This window comes from Mobula hypostoma, chromosome 7 (genome assembly GCF_963921235.1).
Source record: "Mobula hypostoma chromosome 7, sMobHyp1.1, whole genome shotgun sequence".
NCBI classification, from domain to species: domain Eukaryota; kingdom Metazoa; phylum Chordata; class Chondrichthyes; order Myliobatiformes; family Myliobatidae; genus Mobula; species Mobula hypostoma.
Window position 1 is genome coordinate 17,581,314 of NC_086103.1, and position 25,274 is coordinate 17,606,587.

The 25,274-nt window shown below is 47.1% G+C and overlaps 1 protein-coding gene across 5 annotated transcripts in view; it reads left to right on the top strand.

Moving 5' to 3' along the window:
* Window positions 1–25,274, top strand: part of LOC134349170 (glutamate receptor 1-like) — a 201,221-nt gene that overhangs the window by 168,509 nt on the left and 7,438 nt on the right. For 3 of the 5 annotated variants that reach the window (XM_063053099.1, XM_063053103.1, XM_063053101.1), the window contains 4 exons: window positions 1,704–1,902; window positions 4,551–4,798; window positions 9,814–9,928; window positions 15,479–15,613. In XM_063053099.1, the coding sequence (XP_062909169.1) occupies window positions 1,704–1,902; window positions 4,551–4,798; window positions 9,814–9,928; window positions 15,479–15,613 (697 nt within the window). Of the gene's footprint in view, window positions 1–1,703; window positions 1,903–4,550; window positions 4,799–9,813; window positions 9,929–12,718; window positions 12,834–15,478; window positions 15,614–25,274 lie in introns of all 5 variants that reach the window. The other 2 variants (XM_063053100.1, XM_063053102.1) reach the window with 1 other exon arrangement.

Below are 25,274 nucleotides of genomic sequence, written 5' to 3' on the forward strand. Positions count from 1 at the left end.
TATTGAATGGCAGAGTAGACTCAATGGTCCGAATAGCCTATTTCTGCTCCCGTGTCTTATGGTCTAGCTGCCAGCGGAACACTCGCTTGAGCACCCGTGTCACTCTGAAAGGGTGTCCATAATGAACAGTAGATGACCCTGGCAGATGGAACCCACAGTGTTGTCCCGATGAGCTGACACTGTTGAAGCTGCAAGGTGGTCAGCACTTCCTAATGTTCATACCAAAGAGAGTGTGGTAAAAACACAGACCTGCTATCATCTATTTTGCAGCTGTTCCTTATGGTGGGGGCCTTGCTGACCGGGCTTACTAAGGTAGAGAAAGGAGGAGGAATGATGCACCGCTGCTTGGCTGAGTGTAGACTATCAGCCACTTTAGCAAGCTCCCTATAATCCTTTACGGGTGCATTAGTGAGGGCTATATGAACTTGACCTGGCATTCACTGTGTGAAGAGTTCTACAAAAATAAAACAAGGATGGTGATTTCCCAGGAGAGACAGCATGTGGTCCATTTGCTCCAGAAGTTTAGCATCACCAAGGCTGGGCAAGGAGAGCAACTGTCTGGTGCGATCAGACTTCGGTAGTCCGAAAGTCTGTAATAGGTGAGTTTTTAGTGATTGGTATTTATCTTGTTCAAGCTGGTGTTCCAGTAGACTCACCACTCTCACAGCCGTGGAACTGCTGAGCGGCACTAACATGTAGAAGAATTTAATGTTATCAACAGTGAATTCTTCAGTGCACAATGGGCCTTGGTTTGTACAAACCAAGCAACAACATTTTGCTCCCAAAACTCCAGCAGTTTCAAAGCAACTGGGTTGCCCAGCATGTTCAATAACTCTGGAACTGTAGAGCATTGGGGTCAGCAATGTATGTTTTCACAAATAAAATGATGTGAGGCATGTTAGGTTTCAGAAAAACTGCAACAACTGATTTATTGTACTCCAAACGCTGAACATAAACAGCACAGAAAAAGAACCATGTAATAAGTCATCATGTCAAACCATCCTCTTAGGGTGAACCCCAACTCAATGTTGTTGGTTCCCAGTTATATACATTTCCACCAATTACATTACCTTACAAGGTTAGTGAGAGTGTTTGAGGTTTGTGAAGGGATCTAAGGTGTTTAAGTTTGGTATAAGAGTTGCTATTCATTGGGACGGAGTTGGTCACCGTTTAACGGGATCTTTTGGCTGCTGCCGGTGACAGCATTGGTCAGTGCTGGCAGGGGACATGAGTTTGTGGTGGAGGAGTTCACTGGGGTGGGGAGGGGAGTGGAAAGACTGGGCAGTGGGGAGACGAGTGTATCTCTCTATCTCGCTGAACACACTAATAGGGGCTGACCCCTGGGAAGTGGGAGGTGGGCAGATCTCTCTTCCTCCCTGAACACTCTAGCAAGGGCTGACCCTGGGCAAAGCAATGTATCTAGGCAAAGCAATATATCTGGGAGAAGGGCGGGGGTGTGGGTAGTGGGAAGCACTAGTGAATGTGCAGTCTTTGTCTCTGTCATCAACATCTAACCAGCATAGGCTAATGTCCTGTGATGGGATGTTTGGAATCACAGTGATATCCTCATCCACCCCCTAATTCCACTGTGTGCAATGCTTTATTCAGCTTCTGACCATTCAGACACCAGACTAGGCCTCGGATGTCTCTGAATGCCTCTCATTTGGTGTTACCTCCCAACCCCGTGCCCTGTATGTGTTTAGGTCTCTGTCAGGTCGGATCGTTGGTGGAGTTTGGTGGTTCTTCACTCTGATCATCATCTCCTCTTACACGGCAAACCTAGCTGCCTTCCTCACCGTCGAGAGGATGGTGTCGCCCATTGAGAGCGCTGAAGACCTGGCAAAACAGACGGAGATCGCCTACGGAACCCTGGATGCTGGATCAACCAAGGAGTTCTTCAGGGTGAGCTCGCCACTCTCTGTCACCGAGCTTCCCCGAGTGATGGATCCCAAGCTAGGGCGTGGTCTCAGAATCTGAGTTTGTCCTTTTGGATGGAGATGGAGAGGTAGTTCCAGAGGGTGGTGAATCCATGGAAACCTAGACAGTGGAGGGATCCAGTGAACATATTCAAGGCAGGGATGGAGTTTTAGTGCATGGGGCAGCCGAGGTTCTGAGAAGGGGTATAGGAGTATGAGTCTGGGGCTGAGATGGGGTCAGCTGATTCCTGCCCATCTCATTTGTCCTGCTGGTAACAAGAGGACATTCTCTGATGTTTCAGCAAGGTTGTAGGTACACCAGAGGCTGCCTTTCCAGAGGTCACAGTATAGGGCAGCCACAATGGCAGTGAATTTGTGAAAGCACACGCCTACGAACAGACTTCATGCACTCAATGCCGGAATTCCTCCACCCGTCGCCTAGTCATTGACCAGTGATCTCACTCCACAAGAACAAGCTATGGTGGGACCAGGGACTTACCATGACTAAGAGGGTAACCATTCAGTTCTGACAACCCTAGCAGTGCCAGGAGAGACTCCAGTTCACTCATTAGGTTCCCATCAATCGTCGTCAGCCATTTTTAGTCCAGGATCCACTTCTGCTTCCTCGCCTGGCAGGCCCTGACTCTTGGGATGACTGTTGCCCTAAGACCCTTCAAAACACTTAGATACTTCCCCATTTATGCTTTTGCCTATAGAGAGGTTACATTTTGGTAGCTAATAGCCTACACCGATCCATGCCTCGCAGATTCAGAATGGATTCAGATTTATTTATCCCATGTAGACTGAAACATACAGTAAAATGAGTCCCTTGCATTAACAACCAACACACCTGAGGATTTGCTGGGGGCAGCCCCCAAGTGTTACCACACAGTGCAGCACCAACACAGCATGTCCACAAAGTTCAACACAGCACAATAATGCAACACAACACAGGTAGCAGCAATATCAGAACAAAACAAGACAACAAACACCAAAACAAGCCCCTCACCCCCAACCACATTAGGCCATCTTTGGGCCTCCAGTCCTTGACCCCTGGGCTCTCAGATCCACAGATAGGCCTCCAACCCCAGGTCCAGCTGTCTCCAGGCCTCCAGTCCTTGTCCCCAGACTCTCAGACACCAGGCCACACCTGTTATTCATGATTTTAACCCAAACCAATTCTGCATTACCACCCACTGTCTCCACACCATGAGACAACAATATTCTGATAGCTTGCTGGATTAACAATGCTACCTTGCTCTTTTCTCCTTTTTGGATCGTGAAATAGAACATATAACAATACAGCACAGGAACAGATCCACGGTGACCAACTAAATGGTCAACTAAACTAATCTCTCTGTCTACACAATGTCCATGTCCTTCCATTTTCCTCACATTCATGTGCCTATCTAAATGTCCCTTAAAAGCCTCTGCCTCTATCACCACCCTAGGTAACGCATTCCATGCACCCACCACTCTCTGTAAAAAAAACTTGCCCCTCGCATCTCTTTTGAAATTACCTCCTGTCACCTTAAATGCATGCTCCCTGGTGTTAGACATTTCAATCCTTGGGAAAAGGTAATTGTCTATCTACTCTATTTGTGCCTCTCATAATTGTACAAACCTCTATCAATCCACTGGATGATATAACGTGGAATATTGAATCCAGTCCTGGTGGCCCTGTCTGTGTAATCGATGTCAGATCACGTTCATATATTGTTATTGGACTGTCAATTCATCCACTTTATCCGAAACGCTACATGCTTCCAAGTAAACAGTGTAAAGCTTTTCTATTTACTTCCAACGTCTGGACTTGTTCCCTGCTGCACACTGTTTACAGTTTCTGTCCCAGCATGTTACTCCTTGCTTGCCAATTTCTGCCTTGTTAACCTGTGCCCACACTGTCCCATCTCCTGCAGAACATCTTGCTCTGGCAGCCTTCCCCCCTTGTTATTTTAAAGCTCTGTACACAGCCATATTTGTGTGATTCACCAGGAAGCTGATCCCCACACAGATCAGGTGAAGTTTATCCTATTGGAACAGTCCTCCACTTCCCTAGCCCTTCTATCAGTGTTCCATCAATCACAAACCATTTCCACCTCACCATATTTTCAAAGTCCAAGATACCATATACTACCCTGAGATTTGTTTTCTTGCAGGAAAATAAAGAAATACAATAGAATTAATGAAACAACTATACATAACAAAGACTGACGTTCAACCAATGTGCAAAAGAAGACAAATTCTGCAAATAAAAAATAAATAATACTGAGCTCATGGGTTGTAGAGTCTTTGAAAGTATGTCTGGAGGTTGTAGAATCAGTTCAGTGTTGAGGTGAGTGAAGTCAGCCTTATACTTACCTCTCTAATCCTATTTACCCTTTGCCAACCTGTCAAGATATGGAGGTTACAGAGACTAGCATCTAGGTCCGTGATGGGACTGGGATTGCTGGGGACAGGAGTTAGCAGTAAACCTGTACGTTTGTGGTGGTTGAACTGTGTGTGCGAGATTTACTGCACTGGGGAATGGTGCCCATGAGCGTGTGTTGGTGATCAATGATGATTCTGGAACAGAAGCTGTGGCGGCGTGGCACTGAGGTAGACTCATGGTGTTCCTTTCTCTCTGCTCCCTAGAGATCCAAGATTGCTGTCTTTGAGAAGATGTGGGCGTATATGAAGTCCGCTGAGCCCTCAGTCTTTGTAAAGACCACAGAGGAAGGAGTAACGCGAGTGCGGAAGTCAAAAGGGAAATATGCCTACCTGTTGGAGTCAACCATGAATGAGTACATTGAGCAGAGGAAGCCATGTGACACCATGAAGGTGGGAGGGAACCTAGACTCCAAGGGCTACGGAGTCGCCACACCCAAAGGATCTCCCCTAAGGTGGGTAATCCAAAGAGACCAGGGCAAGTGTTAGTGGAACCCTAGGTGATTTTAGGCTGGTGCACTGATAGTGTAACAGTAAGGAATGGTGAAGACAGTGAGGACAATAGTGTAACTGGAGGCCACAGCCTCAGAATAGAGAGACATCCCTTTGGAACAGAGATGAGGAGGAATTTCTTGATACAGACAGTGGTGAATCTGTGGAATTCATTGCCACGGAGACTGTAGAAGCCAGGTCATTCGGTATATTTAAAGTGGAATTTGATAGGTTCTTGATTAGTAAGGATGTCAAAGTTTACAGGGAGAAGACAGGAGTATGGGGTTGAGAGAGATAATAAATCAGCCATGATAGAATGATGGAGCAGACTCGAAAGGTTGAATGGCCTAATTCTGCTCCAATATCTTATGGTCTTCTGACTAGTGCACTGATAGTGGAGACTAGTGCACCATAGTGTAATGGCAAAGGCTAGTGCACTGATAGTGTAATGGTGAGGACTAGTGTACTGATAAGGAGGACTAGTAGATCATCGGTATCAGAGTGAGGACTAGTACACTAACAGTGTAAAGGTTAAAACTGATGCACTGACAGTGTGACAGTGAGCACGACTGCACTAATGGTGTTACAGTGAGGATTAGTGCAATGATGGTGTAACGGAAGGACTAGTGCACTGATTGTGTAACAGTGAGGACTAGTGAACTGATGGTGTAATGGTGAGGCATAATGGACTAGTGCAGTAACCCAACCCTTGTTGAAACCATCCTGAAGCACGGTGTACCTTTTTCATTATAATGAAAATACAGAGAAACTAATGATTGGTGAGAAGTTTGATTTGATCCAAGTTAAAATGGTTTAGGTGGAGAAGAACATGGCCATCAATAATAATGTCACCAAGAAATACAATCAGGAACTTAGGAGAAATTGTCCTATCTACAAAGTAAGAAGAAGATGAAAGCTGGTGCTACAGTGTGTGGTAGAGATGAATTGAAAAGTCAACATGCAAGGGCTTGAGGAATTATGAGTAAATCTCACAAAGGCTCAGCATCTGCTGAGGGATAGACAAAGAAAGATGAGGCATTAACTTTCTTCCTCTCCCCACAGATACTCCCTGGCCTGTTGAGTTTTTTTCTGAGTTTATAAGTGTTGATTTTAGGATGTGGGTGAGACTGGTGACTGAGGAAGAGGGTCTGGAAGGATCATTGTGCTGGTATGGAGCTGTCCAGTCCTGAAAGGCTGATGTAACAATAACCAGTAATGAAAGAGTGTCTCTCTCTCTCTCTCCAGCTATCCATCCCATAGGATGATGATGGTTCCTTTCATTCGGTTAGTGGGGTTTGAGTAAGAGTAAGTGGGAAAGAGTAATTGGGAAATGAAGTGAAATAATAGGATAATGGTTTTAATCGACAATGTCACAGATTAACAATGCTAACTAGTGCTACGGCACCAGTGGTAGTTAACTCTGCTAATTCCTACTGTCTGATAAGAGACCAGTTAGTTTACTCTGAGATGTGTGAAGGTGGGTTGTTTCCTTTTGAATTTGGGCAACATGAAGGACTTTATTGGTTTCTTACCTATCAGTGGACAGCCTGAGGTCCACACTGTGCTGTCAGTCCCATCACCAACCAGTGATCATCTTGGGCCTCCAATCATCACTGACAGATTAAACAGGACTGGGAATGTCTGTCCCTCAGAAACTAGAACATTTTCCTCCCTCTCATGTACCCTGACATTCCCCTCCCTCCCATGTATCCTGACATCCCCCTCCCACTCATGTAACCTGACATTCCCCCCCTCCCATGTAACCTGACAATCCCCTCCCACCCATATATCGACATCCCCACCCTCCCATGTATCCTGACAATCCCCTCCCTCCCATGTATCCTGACAATCCCCTCCCACCCATATATCGACATCCCCACCCTCCCATGTATCCTGACAATCCCCTCCCACCCATATATCGACATCCCCACCCTCCCATGTATCCTGACAATCCCCTCCCACCCATGTATCGACATTCCCCTCCCTCCCATGTATCCTGACATTCCCCCCTCCCATGTATCCTGACATTCCCCTCCCTCCCATCTATCCTGACAATCCCCTCCCTCTCATGTAAGCTGACATTCCCTCCCCCCCATGTATCAACATTCCCCTCCCTCCCATGTATCCTGACATTCCCCCTTCCCATGTATCCTGAATTCCCCTCCCTCCCATATACCCTGACATTCCCCTCCTTCCCATGTATCAATATCCCCCCCATGTATCCTGACATTTCCCTCCCCACCCTCCCATGTATCCTGAAATTCCCCTTCCCTCCCTCCCATGTATCCTGACATTCCCCATCCTCCCATGTATTGACATTCCCCCCATGTATCCTGACATTCCCCTCCCCTCCCTCCCATGTATCTTGACATTCCCCATCCTCCTATGTATCCTGACATTCCCTATCCTCCCATCTATCCTGACATTCCCCTCCCCTCCCTCCCATGTATCTTGACATTCCCCATCCTCCCATGTATCCTGACATTCCCCTCCCTCCCATGTATCCTGACATTCCCCTCCCCTCCCTCCCATGTATCCTGACACTCCACGGATTTCCACGGATGCTGCCCGACCTGCTGAGTTCCTCCAGCGCGTTGTGAGTGTTATCCTGACACTCCCCTCTTTCCCATGTATCGACATTCCCCCCTCCCATGTATCCTGACATTCCCCATCCTCCTATCTATCCTGACATTCCCCTCCCTCCCACGTATCCTGACATTCCCCATCCTCCCATGTATCCTGACATTCCCCCCTCCCATGTATCCTGACATTCCGCCCTCTCATGTATCCTGACATTCCCCTCCCTCCCATATATCCTGACATTCCCCATCCTCCCATGTATCGACATTCCCCCCTCCCATGTATCCTGACATTCCCCTCCCTCTCATGTATCTTGACATTCCCCATCCTCCCCCCAAGCTTTGCCAAACTCAGTCACGGTCCCCCACGCCACCAACCCCACTCCTCCCTAGACCTCCTCATTGATTCCTTGAATTAAGTGCGATGTTTTAACTTGTGATTACAAAGAGCTGACTACGACCAGGTTACCATATCGCACTTTGATTGCCAATTCCCCCCATGTTAACCTATGCCCTCATTCTCTCACCTCCTGGCTTATTCAACATTTTGTTCTTGCAGCCTCCCTCCTCCTAGATAGTATAAAGATTGAGATACAGCTGGATTTATGTGAATCACTGGATTCCTGGTCCCAGCATAGACTAGGTGAAGTTTATCCCAATTCAACAGCTCTCTCCTTCTCCATTCCTGGTATCAGCAATCCATCAATCAGATCCCATTTCCATCTCACGAGAATTACCTCACTAATCCTATTTACCCTTTGCCAATTCACATACGACTCCAGTAGTAATCCAGATATTATCTCCCTTGTAGTTCTGCTTTTCAATTTTGCTTTGAGTTCCTCAATCCCTTTGTTTGTCATTAGTTCCTGTGTGGATGAAGACAACTGGATTGTCTCCCCCACTGCGTCGGTGTAAGTTCTTCACCAGCCCAGAGGAGATGTCCTTGACCCATCACCAGGTAGACAACATGGCTTTCAAGATTCCCTGTCTCTGCTGCAGAGAACCAGCAACTCTTCACCTAAATTTTTATCCAAAACAAAATGAAAGGGTTGTAAAGAAAGCTTTTGCCACATTGGTTTTCAGTAATCAAAGTACTGAGTACAGGAGATAGAATGCTAATCTGAAGTTGTATAAGACATTGGTGAGGCCTAATTTGGAATATTGTGTCAAGTTCTGGTCATCTACCTATAGGAAAGATGTAAAATGAGATTAAAAGAGTGCAGAGAAAATTTACAAGGCTGTTACCAGCAGGACTAAGTTACAGGGAAAGGTTGAACAGGTTCGGGCTTCATTCCCTGGAGCAAAGGAGAGTGAGAGGGGATTTGATGGAGGTGTACAAAATTATGAGGGTTTAGATAGGGTAAATGCATGCAGGCTTTATCCACTGAGATTGGATGAGACTGGAACTAGAAGTCACATGTTAAGGGTGAAAGATGAACTAAAGGGAACACGAGGGAGAACAGAGGGTGGTGAGAGTGTGGAACAAGCAGCCTGCGGAAATGGTGGGTGCAAGTTTGACTTCAATGCTTCAGAGAAACTTGTATAGGTATATGAATGGGAGGGGTGTGGAGGGGTATTGTCCAGGTGCAGGTCGATGGGAATAAGCAGATTAATAGTATGGCATTGACTAGGTGGATCAAAGGGCCTGTTTCTGTGCGGTAATGTTCTATGACAGTTTTCATTGTCCCTTTGCTGAATTCTCCAACTCAAGCATCCCTTTCTACTAGGAACTCACCCATATCCACTGACCACACACACAGATGAACTCTTTGGTCTATAATGGGTCTTTCCCTAGTTATCTCCTGCCCTTAATGTACTTATGCAATTGTTCATCCATCTCTCAGTAATATTTCATATCTCCCTCTTTCAGAATCCCCTTATGCTCTCTATATCCTGAAGGGTAACCCTGGGCAACTTCTTGACATCCAGGCTGCCTTTAACTTGCTGCCCACACCTTCACTTTTCCAGGGAAATATGGGCTCTGAACCTCCTCATCTCACTCTAGACTGACCCATGTGTCCCCAACACTGATCACAGGTCAATCCTGATAGCTGGCAGTTTCTGCCTAATCCTGTCCTGTGACAGTACAATGGCCCCTCCCCCATTGATTTTCTTGTCTTCCTTGTCGCAAATCTGTCGCAATCCCCAACCCCCACACCTGACCCTGTCCCCATCCCTGACCTGTTCATGATCCTGACCCAGATCCTAATGCTGACCCTGACTCCATTCAAGACCCCATACCCAATCCAATCCTGACCCGATCCTGTCCCTAATCGACACATCTTCCACACTCCATACTATCAATATTTCACCACTTTAGTTCTTTGTGAAATAACGTCTCCAATTCTGACGGACACTTTTTCTGCTCACAACTGATGAGTATGTTTTATCTTTGCAAGAAACCCAGTAAACCTGGCAGTTCTTAAACTCAACGAACAGGGACTGTTGGACAAATTGAAAAACAAATGGTGGTACGACAAGGGAGAATGTGGCAGTGGCGGCGGTGACGCGAAGGTCAGCTCCAGTGGGGAACTCCTGGGTAAAAAACACAACTGTGTAACCAGCAGACAACCAGCATGGCCCCACACTCGAGAGAATTCGCCCCACACTCAGAGAGGAATTAACCCCACACCCTGGGGAGAATTGGCCCCACTCTCAGGGGAACTAATCCCACACTCAGAAGGGATCTGGCTGCACACTCAGAGGGAAATTCACCCCACACTCAGGTGAACTGACCCCATGCTCTGAGGGTAATTGCCCCAACACTGCCCCCACAGTTTCTTACCAAGGACTGTCTGTCTGAAAGAGTCTGTGACCAGTACTGACTCTCTCTGCCTCTTCACATCATTTATTTCCACTTCAGTGATGTCTGAGTCTGAGTGGAACAGTGGGCATTCCCTGGACTGGGCCTCCAGTACCCCAGAGCTGGGATCCAGCTATCCTGGACAGTGGTGAGACCAGGCATGTCCAGTACTTTCTGCTATCCACCAGAGTTAGACTTCCTGTCTCAATCGAGTTTCTGCTTCTGTGGTGAATTCACAGATTCACCAGGAATCTTACACAGAGGGAGGCAAAGAGTTAATGCCACCCTGCAGTAGCCACCCATCCCTGCAATTGAGCAAACACTGACTGGAGACTAAACAGGAACTGACCAGAGATTAACCAAAGTCTGACCAATAACTGACTAATAAATAACCAGTAACTAACCAGAGACTGACCAGTAATTAACTAGACACTGGCCAGTCACTGAGCAGTAATTGACCTGTAACTGACCAGTAACTGACTGAAAACAGAGCAAGGACTGAGCAATAACTGACCTGAAGGGAAGGTCTTGCCTGGCAAATCTGTGGGAACTCCTCGAAATAATAAGCAAGATAGACAAAGGAGAATTGGTGGATATTGTGTACTTAGATTTTCAGAAGGTTTTGATAAGGTGCCACACATGAGGCTGCTTAACAAGCTACGAGCCCATGGTCTTACAGGAAAGATTCTAGCATGGATATGATTAACAGGAGGTAAAGAGTGGGAATAAAGGGAGCCTTTTTTGATTGGCTGCCAATGACTAGCGGTGTTCTGCAGGGGTCAGTGCTCGGACCACTTCTTTTTATATTGTATGTCAATGATTTGGATAATGGAATTGATGGCTTTGTGACCAATTTTGCAGATGATATGAAGATAGGTGGAGGGGCAGGCAGTGCTGAGGAAGCAGGGAGACTGCAGAAGGATGGACAAAGAGATGATAGGTGGAATACAATGTCAGGAAGTGTGTGGTCACGCACTTTGGTAGAAGGAATAAAAGCGTAGACTATTTTCTAAATGGAGAGAAAATTCAAAAATATGAAGTGCAAAGGGACTTGGGAGTCCTCGTGCAGGATTCCCTGAAGGTTATCTTGCAGGTTGAGGCAGTGGTAAGGAAGACAAATGCAATATTAGCATCCATATTGAGAGGACAAGAATATAAAAGCTAAAATGTAATGCTGTGCCTTTATCAGGCAGAGGCACTGGTGAGGCCTCACCTGGAATATTGTGAGCAGTTTTGGACCCCTTATTGAAGAAAGGATGTGCTGATGTTGGAGAGGATTCAAAAGAGTTTCAGGAGAATTATTCCAGAAATGAAAGGGTTAACGTATGATGAGTGTTTGATAGCTCAGGGTCTGTATTGATGGAATTTAGAAGAAATGGGGGGGGGTGGAATCATTGAAATCTATTAAATGTTGAAAGGCCTCCAAAGTGTATATATAGAGAGGATGTTTTCTTTGGTGGGTGAGTCCAGGAACAGAGGGCATAGCCTCAGAATAGAGGTGAATCCTTTTAGAAGGAAGAGGAATTTCTTTAGCCAGAAGGTGGTGAATCTGTGGATTTTGTTGCCACAGGTAGCTGTGGAGGCTAGGCCAATGGGCAAAGGTTGAAAGGTTCTTGATTAGTTGAGGCATGAAAGGTTACAGGGAGAAGGCAGAAGAATGGGATTGAATCAGCTAAATGGCCTAATTCTGCTCTTATGCCCATGGTCTCATGGTCAGACTCTGACCAGTAACTGACTGAACTCAGAGCATTAACTGACCAATAACTTACTGGACACTGATCAATAACTGACCAGACCCTGAGTAGTGATTGACCAATTCCTGACTAGTAACTGACTGGACACAGAGCAGGACAAAGCAGGAATCACAAATACCTGAGAGACCAGCCCACAGCTTTCTTCCTCACTGGGACAGACTGGGGTTCTTCCAGTCCCTGAGGTTGGGATTGTTGAAGAGTTAATGAGACAGAGATCCCCAGCCCTGTCTCTGGAAGAGTGTGAGTTACTAGTTCATTCCTGGACCAGGCTGAACTCATTTCACTTCCAACTGAGGCAAGACTGCTCCTTTCAAATGAGCTCAGGCCCCGTAACAAAGTCAGCTCCCTCAATGATCTGCCCCCAACACGAGAGGTCCTGGCGAGAAACAACCTCCATCCACATACCTGACCAATCCGCCTCTCTGCCTCTTCACCTTCGGCTACTGGGAGGTTGTATCTCACCCTACATCTGGCTGGAAGTCATGGGAGAGAGTCCTCAGCTGACACCCCAGAAGTTCTTGTGGTCCCCCGAAAGTTGCCAAGGATGTATCTGCTGTCACGGTCTGGTGCGGGGTGTTGCTGGTTACATGGTGAAGGAGCTGGCACGTGTCGCTGGGAGTGGGGCACTTTCCCAGCCAGACGGAGCCCTCCACTCTATCATTTGGAACTGTGAAACTGAAATGTGTTTTCTAATGGATAACATAAAATAACATTGATAATGTTATTTATGTTATGTTTCACGAGAAGAAATCGAGTAAACCTTGCAGTATTGAAACTCAGTGAGCAAGGCATCTTAGACAAGCTGAAAAACAAATGGTGGTACGGTAAAGGTGAATGTGGAAGGAAAGACTCCAGCAGTAAGGTTAGTTACTGCATGAAATGCACGAATCGCACGATACCCGAGGCAGGCTAAGCCGCTCCGGAACCACGGACCCTCTCCAAGCCTGAGCTTGTCAGCCGAGGAGCCAGTGTAGCCTGTGCTGGAGATCCAGGGTGTGGGGTCTCACTGCCACACTGGTGGGACTCACCGCATTGCAGAGAGAGTCAAGGGTCTGCAGCCCCTCTGCTCTGTGCTGGTGTCATGTCTCACACCAGCCTCTTACCCATCTCCACCTCCTATCCTCATCTCCCTCTATCCCATCTTCTCCCATCCACACTTCCCCAACCCTATTCCTCCATATGAATCTCCCTCTATCCCATCTTCTCCCATCCACACCTGCCTCTGTCCCATCTTCTCCCATCCACACCTCCCTCTGTCCCATCTTCTCCCATCCACACTTTCCTCTATCCCATCTTTTCCCATCCACACCTCCCCAACCCCTTCCTCCATATGAATCTCCCTCTATCCCATCTTCTCCCATACAGACCTCTCTCTATGCCATCTCCTCCCATCCTCACCTTCCTCTATCCCATCTTCCCCATTCACACCTCCCTCTATCCCATCTTCCCCATCCACACCTCCCCAACCCCTTCCTCCATATGAATCTCCCTCTATTCCAACTTCTCTATGCCATCTCTTCCCATCCTTACCTTCCTCTATCCCATCTTCCCCATCCTCATCTCCATCCATCTCAGTTCCTCCCATCCATACCTCCCCATCCCATCTTCTCCCATCCACACCTCCCTTTATCCCCCTCCCTCCATCTGAATCCTCCTCTTTCATCTCCTCCCATTCCCACCTCTCTCTCCCCACTGTCAACTCCACCTACCCTTCTCCATTCTATTTCACTCTCTGCTTCCATTCAGATCTCCCTCCGTCTATACCCTTTATCTCTGTTATCTCCCCTCCTGAGCCACAACCCCCTCTGATCACTCACTCTACACTCTACAATCTCTCTCTCTGCATTCTCTCTCACTCCTTCCCTCTCTCTCCCATCATGCCCCTCCAGTCACTGCAGCCCCCTGCCCCCATTACCCTCCCACTTCATTCTCTCCCCATTCCCAATATTTATTCGTTAACCAATAAATATTGGAAGTATGCCGCTAAAAAAGACAATGACTCCTGCACGTTCAGGCAATTCATTGGTGTCCCCTGAACACCAGTTGCGCCCACTCTTGCCCTTTCGAATTCCGCATGATTCCAGAACCTTCTCTCAGCGGCCCCTGTTACTGAGAAAGACTCCATGCCTGTAGCTTCCCCACGGGCTGGGAGACGTATATAACTTACTGTCCAAGGTACTGCACAATGGAGAGTTGGGAGTGGTGGGAGGACGGGTAAGGGAGACAGGTGGGAGGGTTGGGGGAACCATTCTGACTGCCTGCTTCTCTTACTTTCCTCTAGTGACAGGGTAAGGCATTGGTGAAAGTTAGTTGGTTTGGGCTCCCACTCTCACCAAAGTCCAGCACTATCTCTGCTGCCCCTGTTGATGTTAGATCCACCAAGACATTTGGTCTCAGTGTCCATCCACCACAAAGAAGTGGCATTGGATCTCACTCCCAGTCCTACAGCCTCCAGGGGTGGTCAGTTCTTCCAGTCCGTGGGCTGTCCCTCAGGCAGGGAAGATGGAAATGATGGCGAGGGTGGAGAACAGGTGGGGAGCTGTTTCTAAGGCAGACTGCTTTCTGCCTCTCTGTACGAAGCACAGCTCATGGATGTTGCTCAAGATGTTCAACCCCAGATACTTGGTTGTCCAGTAGTCCACGTGTCCCAGCGACTCTGAACCAGGGAATTCCGAATCTGGTGTTCCCACCACTGTGAGTTCATGCACAGACTGATAGTCAGGAGGGGAACCCCGCGCCCCCCTATGGAGGGAAGACATGAATAGGGCAGATTCTCTCTAATAAACTAGGCCATTGATGGCAATGATGTGATAGATGAGTGGATATTTAACCCTTCCGCTGCCAAGGTGCCTCTACCCATGGGTTGGAGACCTACAGACTACACCTAGCCCTGAGCTCATAGCTGTGCTGTTCTCATCCTGACTTCATTCTAGGACAGACTTATAGACTGTCCCTTTGATGTCTCCGGTGTGTAGTAAGGCCATTCACCCAGCAATCATCCACCCAAGGGTGACCAATGACAGGAAAACTGAGCCTCCGAGGAATGGAGTCTTCTGTCAGGATGTTATCTACAAGAGAGGAGGAGAGTGAGGAAGAGACCTGTCTGTGCCCCGTCTGTGCTGTCAACAACAGTGTGTGCTAAATGGGTACTGCAGTAGGTCATGGGTTCTGGACATTGTGGGTGGGTGATGAAAGAGCCCATTTTGGTGCTGTCCATGGGTGGGTGCTGAACATGCCCAGGGCAGTTTCTGGAGGGTGAGCGCCACTGTTTCCCCTGTGAAACCCATTTGGATTGGTGCTGAGTCACAGGTTGTGACAAAGGTTGAATGTTTGCAAATCGGTGATGGCACAGGAAGGGGTGTAATTTGCCTCACATCCCTCGTTCCTTTCTGTCACTCTGCACTCCTCTCCCTGCTTTACGCTGTGACTCGGTGTCTGCACTGTAACTGGGCTGTGCTACTATGCCAGTGAGTGTTCTGAGCCAGTTTGTGCCTCTCCCTCTGCCAGGACAAGACAAGTGCCCTGAGTCTCAGCAACGTGGCAGGAGTTTTCTACATCCTGATTGGCGGACTGGGCCTGGCGATGCTCGTTGCTCTGGTGGAATTCTGTTACAAGTCCAGGACTGAAGCAGCAAGAATGAAGGTGACCAACTCTTCACAGCACGGGATCCCTTCTAACCCATAGGGTCAAGCGCCTGGGAAAGCAGTTAATGTGCTCATAGCACTGGGCAGGGAACGGCACAGTGGCAAATTGTGAGAAAAGTGTAGTGCATGGGTACCTCTTAACTTCAACCATTACTTCATGTCCAAGTTGTGGCTGCTGGCACCACTTACAACAGGTCTACATGTCCCAACATCAGTACACCCCCTCACCACCATCCTAACCCAGCCCAGAGTTAAAGGGTTGCCCCTTCATGCCCAGGTTGTCCCCCATTCTAATCAAATTCTCCCTTTGCATCTGAACAGGGAATGTGTGAAAAGTTTTTTTTTATTAAACAGAAACTTTATGAAAAGTATTGCAGTATTGTGTTCAGTTATGGTCACCTCATAGTTCCTCAGGGTTGTTATAGCCAGGGTGGGACAATCTCGCACTTCCTATTAAATGCTCCCAATGGCATGTGTCTCGAATAGCCTTCTTTCAACCAAGTCCAGTTCCTGTCCTTCACATGTGGCTTAGCTACTAAGCCCAGCAGGACTATTTCTACTGATAGAACCCTGGTCAGACCCCACTTAGAGTACTGTGCCCAGTTCTGGTCTCAGTAGGAAGGATGTGGAAACAAGGATGTTGCCTGGATTGGGGAACATGCCTTATGAGAATAGGTTGAGTGAACTTGGCATTTTCTCCTTGGAGCGACAGAGGGTGAGAGGTGACCTGACAGAGGTGTATAAGATGATGAGAGGCATTGATCGTGCGGATAGTCAGAGGCTTTTTCCCAGGGCTGAAATGGCTAAAACAAGGGGGCACAGTTTTAAGCTGCTTGGAAGTAGGTACAGAGGGGATGTCAGGGGTAAGTTTTTTTATGCAGGGAATAGTGAGTGCGTAGAATGGGCTGCCGGTGACTGTGGTGGAGGCGGATACAATAGGGTCTTTTAAGAGGCTCCTGGATAGGTACATGGAGCTTAGAAAAATAGAGGGCTATGGGTAACCCTACGTAATTTCTAAAGTAAGTACATGTTTGGCACAGCATTGTGGGCCGAAGGGCCTGTGTTGTGCTGTAGGTTTTCTATGTTTCTAAAGGGCAAAGGTGGGTTACTGGCACCTTAAAACCAGTCACTTCAGGCAGATGGGGCTCATCGGCCGTGGTTGGCAGCTTATCCAGGAGAAGAAAAACTCTGATCTCAAACTCCCACTGCCTTGTGGCTATATCCACTCATGGGTAAGGCTTCAGAAGTAAACCACAAGGAAAAATCCACAGCTGGAGCCCCTAAAGCATTCAATGCTGACTACCAACTCCTGCAACACCGCTGGGGCCAAACCGTATCAGTCTCTGCCGTTGCTTTAGATTCATCAGCTCCATGGAGAGGGGGAGCCTGCTACACAGGCAACAGCTTGCTCTCCATATCATACTGCCCTGGCTTGCGTATCACGCAGACGACTGAATGCAACATCCACGGTGGAACCCAGCCTCTCTCTCTGGTTGCCTCATTATAGGAAGGATGTGAAAGCTTTAGAGAAGGCACAGAAGAGATTTGACAGGATGCTGCCTGGATTGGAGAGCATGTGTTATGAGGATAGGTTGAGCAAACTGGGGCCTTTCTGTTTAGAGTAAAGGAGGATGAGAGGGGGCTTGATAGAGATATTTATAATTCTAAGAGAGATAGAGAGAGTAGACAGCCAGTGCTTTTTTCCCTAGAAAAATTGAGGGCTGCATAGAAAGGAAGGGTTAGATCGATCTTAGAGTGGGTTAAAAGTTTGGAAGAACATTGTGAACCAAAGAGCCTGCACTGGGCTGTAATATTCTTTGCTCTATGCTCTAAGTTCTATATGCTCCCTAGCAAACTCCTGGCTAATATTCAGTCCCTGGACGATAAGCTGTGCGAACTGAGAGCCAGAATCTCCTACCAGCAGGAAACAAAGGAATGTAACATTTTGTGCTTCGTGGAGACCTGGTTGACAGAGGAGACGCCATCGAGCCCTTTGGGTTCTCCCTGTTCCAGGCGGACAGGTCTAAAAACCTCACTGGGAAGAGTAAAGGTGAGGTATGCTTCAAGGTCAATAATTGTTGGTGCAAACCCTAGAATGTGCATGCCCTCAAATCCTTTTGTTCCCCGGATCTGGAGTATCTTGTACTGCTGTGTAGGCCTTTCTGGCTGCCGAGGGAGTTCACGGCTGTTATTTTCACAGCTGTGTATATTCCGCCACAGGCTGATACTGACCTGGCTCTCAAGGAACTGCATGAGATCATCAGCACCTTGCAGACTGTACAACCAGAGGCTGCCTTCATCGTCGCCAGAGACATTAATAGAGTGTCGCTGTCTAGAAAGCCTCTCCAAAGTTTTGTCAACACATCCAGGTGAGCACACTGGGAGATAGCATACCCGACCACTGCTACTCTCCCTTCCACAACGCTTATGAAGTGCTCCTCCGTCCACTGTTTGGGCAGTCAGATCACTCCTCCATCTTGCTTCTGCCGATGTACAGGCAGAAGCTGAAACAAGAGGCGGCCATAGTTAAGACAGTCCATCATTGGTCACCAATTGATGACGTCAACTGGAATGTCTTTCATGATGAGGATGTCTCCAAGTTCACTGATGGGGTCACGAGCTTCATCCGAAAGTTCATTGAGGTCAGGGTCTATCCAAACCAGAACCCCAAAAATCGGTCAGGGTCTATCCAAACCAGAAACCATGGATCAGCAGTTCCGTGCGTGCTACCCTTACCGCGCAAGAGAGAGCTTATGTTGCCAGTAACCAACGGGAACTCAAGAAATGCAGCTACGAGCTGCGCAAAGTCATCAAGGCAGCGAAACAACAACAGAGGGACAAGATCCAAGCACAACTCTCCACCAACAACACATGCAGCTTATGGCAAGGTCTGCACACCATCACAGACTTCAAAGCTAAACTCAGTGCTGCTGCCAACAGCACAGCCTCTCTCCCAGATGAGCTAAATCCTTTTTACGCTCGGTTCGATGTCGCCAACACTGAGCCCCTGAGGAGAGCTGCTGAAGTGACCTGCACCTTGATCATCTCTGAGGCTGAATTATGCAGGTGTTTCCAACAAGTGGACAGTCGCAAGGCTGCGGGACCAGACGCATCCCAGGGCGGGTACTCAGGATGTGCGCAGCACAACTAGCAGATGTGTTTACAGAAATTTTTAATCTCTCCCTCTCCCAGTGTAGAGTGCCCTCCTGCTTCAAAACATCCACCATTGTTCCTGTACCTAAAAAGACCGAGGTAACAGGTCTGAACAAATTGGCGTCCTGTCACACTCACCTCAATAATAAGCAAATGCTTTGAGAGCATTCTGTAGCATGCTGCCACCCACACTGGACCCCCTACAATTCACCTACCAACACAACCAATCAACAGATGATGCAGTAGTCACAGCTCTACACACCATCCTTACACATTGGAGAAGAAGGATGCTTACGTGAGAATGCTGTTCTTGAACTACAGTTCAGCATTCAACACCATAATTCCATCCAGGCTCGACAAGAAGCTCAGAGACCTCTGCCTTCACCCTGCCTTATGCAGCTGGATCCTGGACTTCCTGTCAGATCGCCAGCAGGTAGTAAGAGTGGGCTCCCCTCATCTCGGCCCCTCTGACCCTCAACACAGGAGCCCCTCTGGGCTGTGTCCTAAGCCCCCTCCTTTACTCTCTGTGTATCTATGACTGTGTCAATACCCAGAGCTCCAATCTGCTAATTAAATTTGCTGATGATACTACATTGGTTGGCTTAATCTCAAATAATAAGGCAGCCTACAGAGAAGTCATCACCCTGACACAGTGGTATCAAGAAAACAAACTCTCCCTCAATGTTGCAAAAACAAAGGAGCTGGTTGTGGATTACAGGAGGAATGGAGACAGACTAACCCCTATTGACATCAATGGATCTGGGGTTGAGAGGGTGAACAGCTTTAAGTTCTCTGGCATACACATCACCAAGGATCTCACGTGGTCTGTACATACCGAATGTGTGGTGAAAAAGGCACAATAGTGCCTCTTTCACCTCGGAAGGTTGAAGAAGTTTGGCATGAGTCCCCAAATCCTAGGGACTTGCTACAGGGGCATAATTGACAGCATCCCGACTAGCTGCATCACTGCCTGGTATGGGAACTGTACTTCCCCCAATCACAGGATTCTGCAGAGAGTGGTGCGGACAGCCCAGCAGATCTGCAGACGTGAGCTTCTCGCTATTCAGGACATTGACAGGTGCATAAAAAGAGCCCAAAGGATCATCGGAGACCCAAGTCATCCCAACCACAAACTGGTCCAGCTGCTACAATCTGGGAAACGGTGCCACAGCATTAAAGCCAGGGTCAACAGGCTCCGGGACAGCTTCTTCCACCAGGCCATCAGACTGATTAATTCACGCTGATACATTATATTTCTATGCTATATTAACTGTCCTGTTGTACATAGTGTGGGCACGTGGCCAAGTGTTTAAGGCATTGGACAAGCGACCCGAAGGTCGTGAGTTCGAGCCCCAGCCGAGGGAACGTGTTGTGTCCTTGAGCAAGGCACTTAATCACACATTGCTCTGCGACGACACCGGTGCCAAGCTGTATGGGTCCTAATGCCCTTCCCTTGGACGACATCGGTGTCGTGGAGAGGGGAGACTTGCAGCATGGGCAACTGCTGGTCTTCCATACAACCTTGCCCGGGCCTGCGCCCTGGAGAGTGAAGACTTTCCAGGTGCAGATCCACGGTCTCGCAAGACTAATGGACACCTTTAAATTTGTACGTACTGTTTATTACAAATTACTATAAATTGCACATTGCATATTTTGACAGAGACCTAACGTAAAGCTTTTTACTCCTCATGTATGTGAAGGATATAAGAAATAAAATCAATTCAATTCAATCCCAGTACAGTGAGTTGCTTTCTTTCGGGAACACACTGGCTGGAAGGGCAGTGTCCGGAGAGACCTTCCAAAGGGGGAAGGGAAAATGAACAAGGCTGATGAGACTGACTGCATCAACCTCACAGAGGTTAACAAGTGCTGAACAGCCTTAGGTGCTGCAACAGGTCTCTGATTCCAGGCGAAATTTGGTCATTTGAAGGAGAGACAAATTGTTTACACAGAGGTGATGAGTTCTGGAATGAGCTGCTGGAGGAAGTGATTAAGGCAAGTACAGTTGCAACATTGATGGGGCACTTCAGAAGGTACATGGAGGACTATGGGCAGAAAGCGGACAACATTCACTTTGACGAAATCCCACACAGGAAGCTGGTCACGAAGCTTCAGTCACTTGGCATTCAAGATTCAAGTACATTGGTTATCAAAGGATGTATAAATTACACAACCTTGAGATTTGCATGCTCGCAGGGAGCCACAAAGCAAGAAACTCGAAAGAACCTAATTTAAAGAAAAATAAATAAAAAGACCAACACTCGATGCGCAAGAGAAAGGAAAAAAATAGAAATCATGTGAACAGTTGAAGCGAACAACAACATTCCGAACCAAAAATGAGTCCTCAGATCCGAACCTTGGAGCAGGCCAGAGCAGGTCCAAAGCCACGCTCATCAGTTCATCATATAAGCGGGAATGGTGCACAGCAGCTGGGGCAGTCTTGATTACCTCAGCGCCTTGAAAATGACCATCGCAGAGAACGTGCGAAATCGGCCAACATCCTGTCCTTACAGTCTCCGGGCCAGCATTTAAATTGACCAAACAACGGAACAGCAAAAGGCTGCGGACCCTGGTGAGAGGAGTGAAGGTCGCGGAGAGTGAGCAAAATTGGCTCTCGCCTCCGATCTGGGCCGTTGTTTAAGTTGTCTAAACACCACATTGTACCTCACTCTGGAATCCAGGCATTGCTGCTTTGAAAGGCTCCGGGCCTCGACCATGTTGGCCAGTGACATGCTTCAGGCCCACATTTTGCCGCCCAGCGACTCACATTCAGGATGAAGTAGTAAATAAGATTCAATATTAGATTCTGCGATAGCTGAGCCATGAAGGTATGAGTCCCCAGGAGATGATTCAGTCACTATGGCTCATCAGCACATCCTCACAACTATGGTATTCATATGAAGGTATGGATCCTGGGGAAATGATCCTGTCCCTGTGGCCCATCAGCATATCATTACAGCTATGGCATTCAATGTTCAAAGTAAAATTTTTTTCACAGTACACACACGTCACCACATACAACCCTGAGATTCCTTTCCCTGCGGGCATACTCAGCAAATCAATAGAATAGTAACTGTAAACAGGATCAATAGAAGAGCAAGAGCTCAGAAGACAAAAAGAATGTGCAAAATGCAAATATCAATAAATAGCAATAAGTAACGAGAGCATGAAATAACAAGATAAAGAATCCTTAAAGTGAGATCATTGGTTGAGGGAACACCAGTGTCACACAGGTGAGAAACTGCTAGAAAATTCAGCAGTCTAATGAGCAAGGAGGCAATTAAAAGAGAGAGAGGACTCTGACTTTGTTTTGATAACACTTAATTGTGGCCTTGAGAGAGGGACAGTACGGCGCCAGCTGAGACACGAGCTGGGAGGTCACCATGGTAACAGCTCAGAGCGGTTGAGCTAACGGACAGTTGGAATTTTGGATGGATTATAAAAGTTGATCCTTTTGTCTGATAAGGCAGAGGAGACGTGACATGGGAGAACTGAGGAAGCTACCCGAGAAACCGCTGGTGGAGTTTAAGACCACCACAAGGGTGGAGGCCATGGACCGATTAATTTTGACCCGTGATTACCAGTGCGAGTAAGTGCTTGCCTGTGGGGGGTCTGCTGGTGGTGAACCCCTGCCTTGGGTTAGTAAACCGTTCCCTAGAAGGGGCTCTGTCCAACTGTGTCTGTGTGGGGGTCACACCAAGTGACTCTGAAGACTTCGGAAGCAAGAACAACTAAAGCTGCCAACTTGAACATCAACTCAATTAACTCTCTCTCTCTCCATCAATTCAACTCGATGCAACACAAAGTGAACTGAGCTGCTTAAACTTACCTGACAACGTAAGACTGATATCCACCTCCTGGATTATTATTTATTTTTGTATCCACACACACATTTACGGACATATATATATAATAGTTTATAACCTGTATTGTATTATCCGGTTTAATGACATTAATTCGTAGTAGTAATAAATATAGTCTTAATTTATAGTAAACCAGACTCTAGAGGTGTTCCATTTCTGCTGGTCCTTTTTAACCCGTCACAGGGTTCATGACACCAGAAATAGAACAAGTGTAGCTATCCTCTTTTGTTCAAGGGCCTGATGATGGAGGGATAGTAACTGTTCTTGAACCTGTTGGTGTGAGTCCTGAGGCTCCTGTATCTTCCACCTGATGGCAGCAGTGAGAAAAGAGCATGGCCTGGGTGGTGAGGATCTTTGTTGATGGATGCTGTTTCCTACGGCAATGTTTCATGTAGATGTGCGCAAAGGTTGGGAGGGCTTTACCCGTGATGTACTGGGCCAAATCATCGACCTTTTGTTGGATTTTCCGCTCAAAGGTACGAATCCCAGGAAATGATTCAGTCACTATGGCCCCCATTAGCATATCATCACAACTATGGCATTCAATCCCACTACAAGTAGACATTAGCATGTTGCCTTGCTGACTGGCAGGAGGCAAAAAGTAGGAATAAAGTAAGTTTTACTGGTTGGTTCCAGTGAGGAGTGGCGTTCCACAGAGGGTGGTGCTGGTACTGCTTTCTACACATTATGTGTCAGTAATTTGGATGATGGAATTGATAGCTTTTTGGCCATGGTTGCAGATATATGAGGATTGGTGGAGAAACAAGTAGTGTTGAGAAAACTAAAAGACTACAGGAGGACTTGAACAGCTTAGGAGAACGGGCAAAGAAATACAGTGTCAGGAAGTGTATGGTCAAGCACTTTGGTAGAATGAGTCAATTTTCTAAATGGGAAGAAAATTCAGAAATCTGAGCTGCAAAGGGACTTGGAAGTCCTCATGCAGGATACCCTAAAGGTTAATTTGCAGGTTGAGTCAGTGATAAGGAGGGTAAATACAATGTTCATTTCGAGAGGACTAGAACGTAAAAGTGAGGATGTAACGCTGACACTTTATAAGGCATTGGTCAGACTGCACTTAAGACCATAAGACAGGAGCAGAATTAGGCCATTTGGCCCATCGAGTCTGCTCCTCCATTTGATCATGGTTGATTTATTATCCCTCTCAACCCCATTCTCCTGCCTTCACCCTGTAACCATTCTTGCCCTGACTAATCAAAAACCTATCAAGCTCCATCTTAATATACTGTAAGATGTATAAAATATGTATAAGATGATGAGAGGCATTGATTGTGTGGATAGTCAGGGGCTTTTTCCCAGGGCTGAGATGGCTATCACGGGAGGGCACAGTTTTAAGGTGCTTGGAAGTAGGTACAGAGGAGATGTCAGGGGTAAGGTTTTTTTACACAGAGAGTGGTGAGTGCATGGAATGGGCTGCTGGCGATGGTGGTGGAGGCGGATACAATAGGGTCTTTTAAGAGGCTCCTGGATGGGTACATGGAGCTCAGCATTGCGGACTGAAGGCCTGTATTGTGCTGTACTATGTTTCTAAAGTATACTCAATGACTTGGCCTCCACAGCTGTCTGTGACAACAAATTCCACACCCCTGGCTAAAGAAATTCTTCCCCATCTCCATTTTAAACCAACACCTTCCTACTCTGGCGTGCCCTCTGGTCCAACACTCGTTCTCTCCACATTCACTCGATCGAGACTTTTCCACATTCGATAGGTTTCAATGAGATCCTCCTCATTCTTCTGAATTCCAGCAGTACAGGCTCAGAGCCATCAAATGCTCATCATATGTTAACCCTTTCATTCCTGGAATAATTCTCCTGAACCTCTTCTGAATCCTCTCCAATGTCAGCATATCCTTTCTTGGATAAGGGGCTCACAACTGCTCACAATACTTCTTGAGACCTTACCAGTGCATTATTAAGCCTTAAACTTACATCCTTGCCTTTATATTCCAGTCTCCTCAAAATAAAAGCTAAAATTGCATTTGCCTTCTTCACCACTGACTCAACCTGCAAGTTGGCCTTTAGGGAACCTTGCACGAGGACTCCCAAGTCCCTTTGCACCTCAGATTTTTGAACTTTCTCCCCATTTAGAAAATAGTTTACACTTTTATTTCTTCTACCAAAGTGCACGACCATATACTTCCTGACACTGTATTTCACCTGCTGGTTCTTTGCCCATTCTCCTAATCTGCTAGGTCCTTATGAAGTCGAGTTTCTAAACTCCAGCAAGTACGTGCTCAACACAATCAAATGCTCCTCATGTATTAACACTTCCATTCCTGGGATCATTCTTGTGAAACTCCTCTGGACCTTTTCCAATGCCAGCACATCTTTTCTTAGAAAAGGGGCCCAAAACTGCTCATAATACTCCAAGTGCAGTCTGACCAATCCCTTATAAAGCCTCAGAAATGCTTGCTTTTATACTCTAGACTTCTCAAAATGAATGCTAACATTGTATTTGCCTCGCTTACCACTGATTCAACCTGCAAGTGAACATTCAGGGAATCCTGCATGAGGGCTCCCAAGTCCCTTTGTACCTCTGAGTTTTGAATTTTCTCCCCATTTAGATAATAGTCCATGCCTCTATTCCTTCAGCTAAATTCATGACCTAAAATGATTCCATGCTTT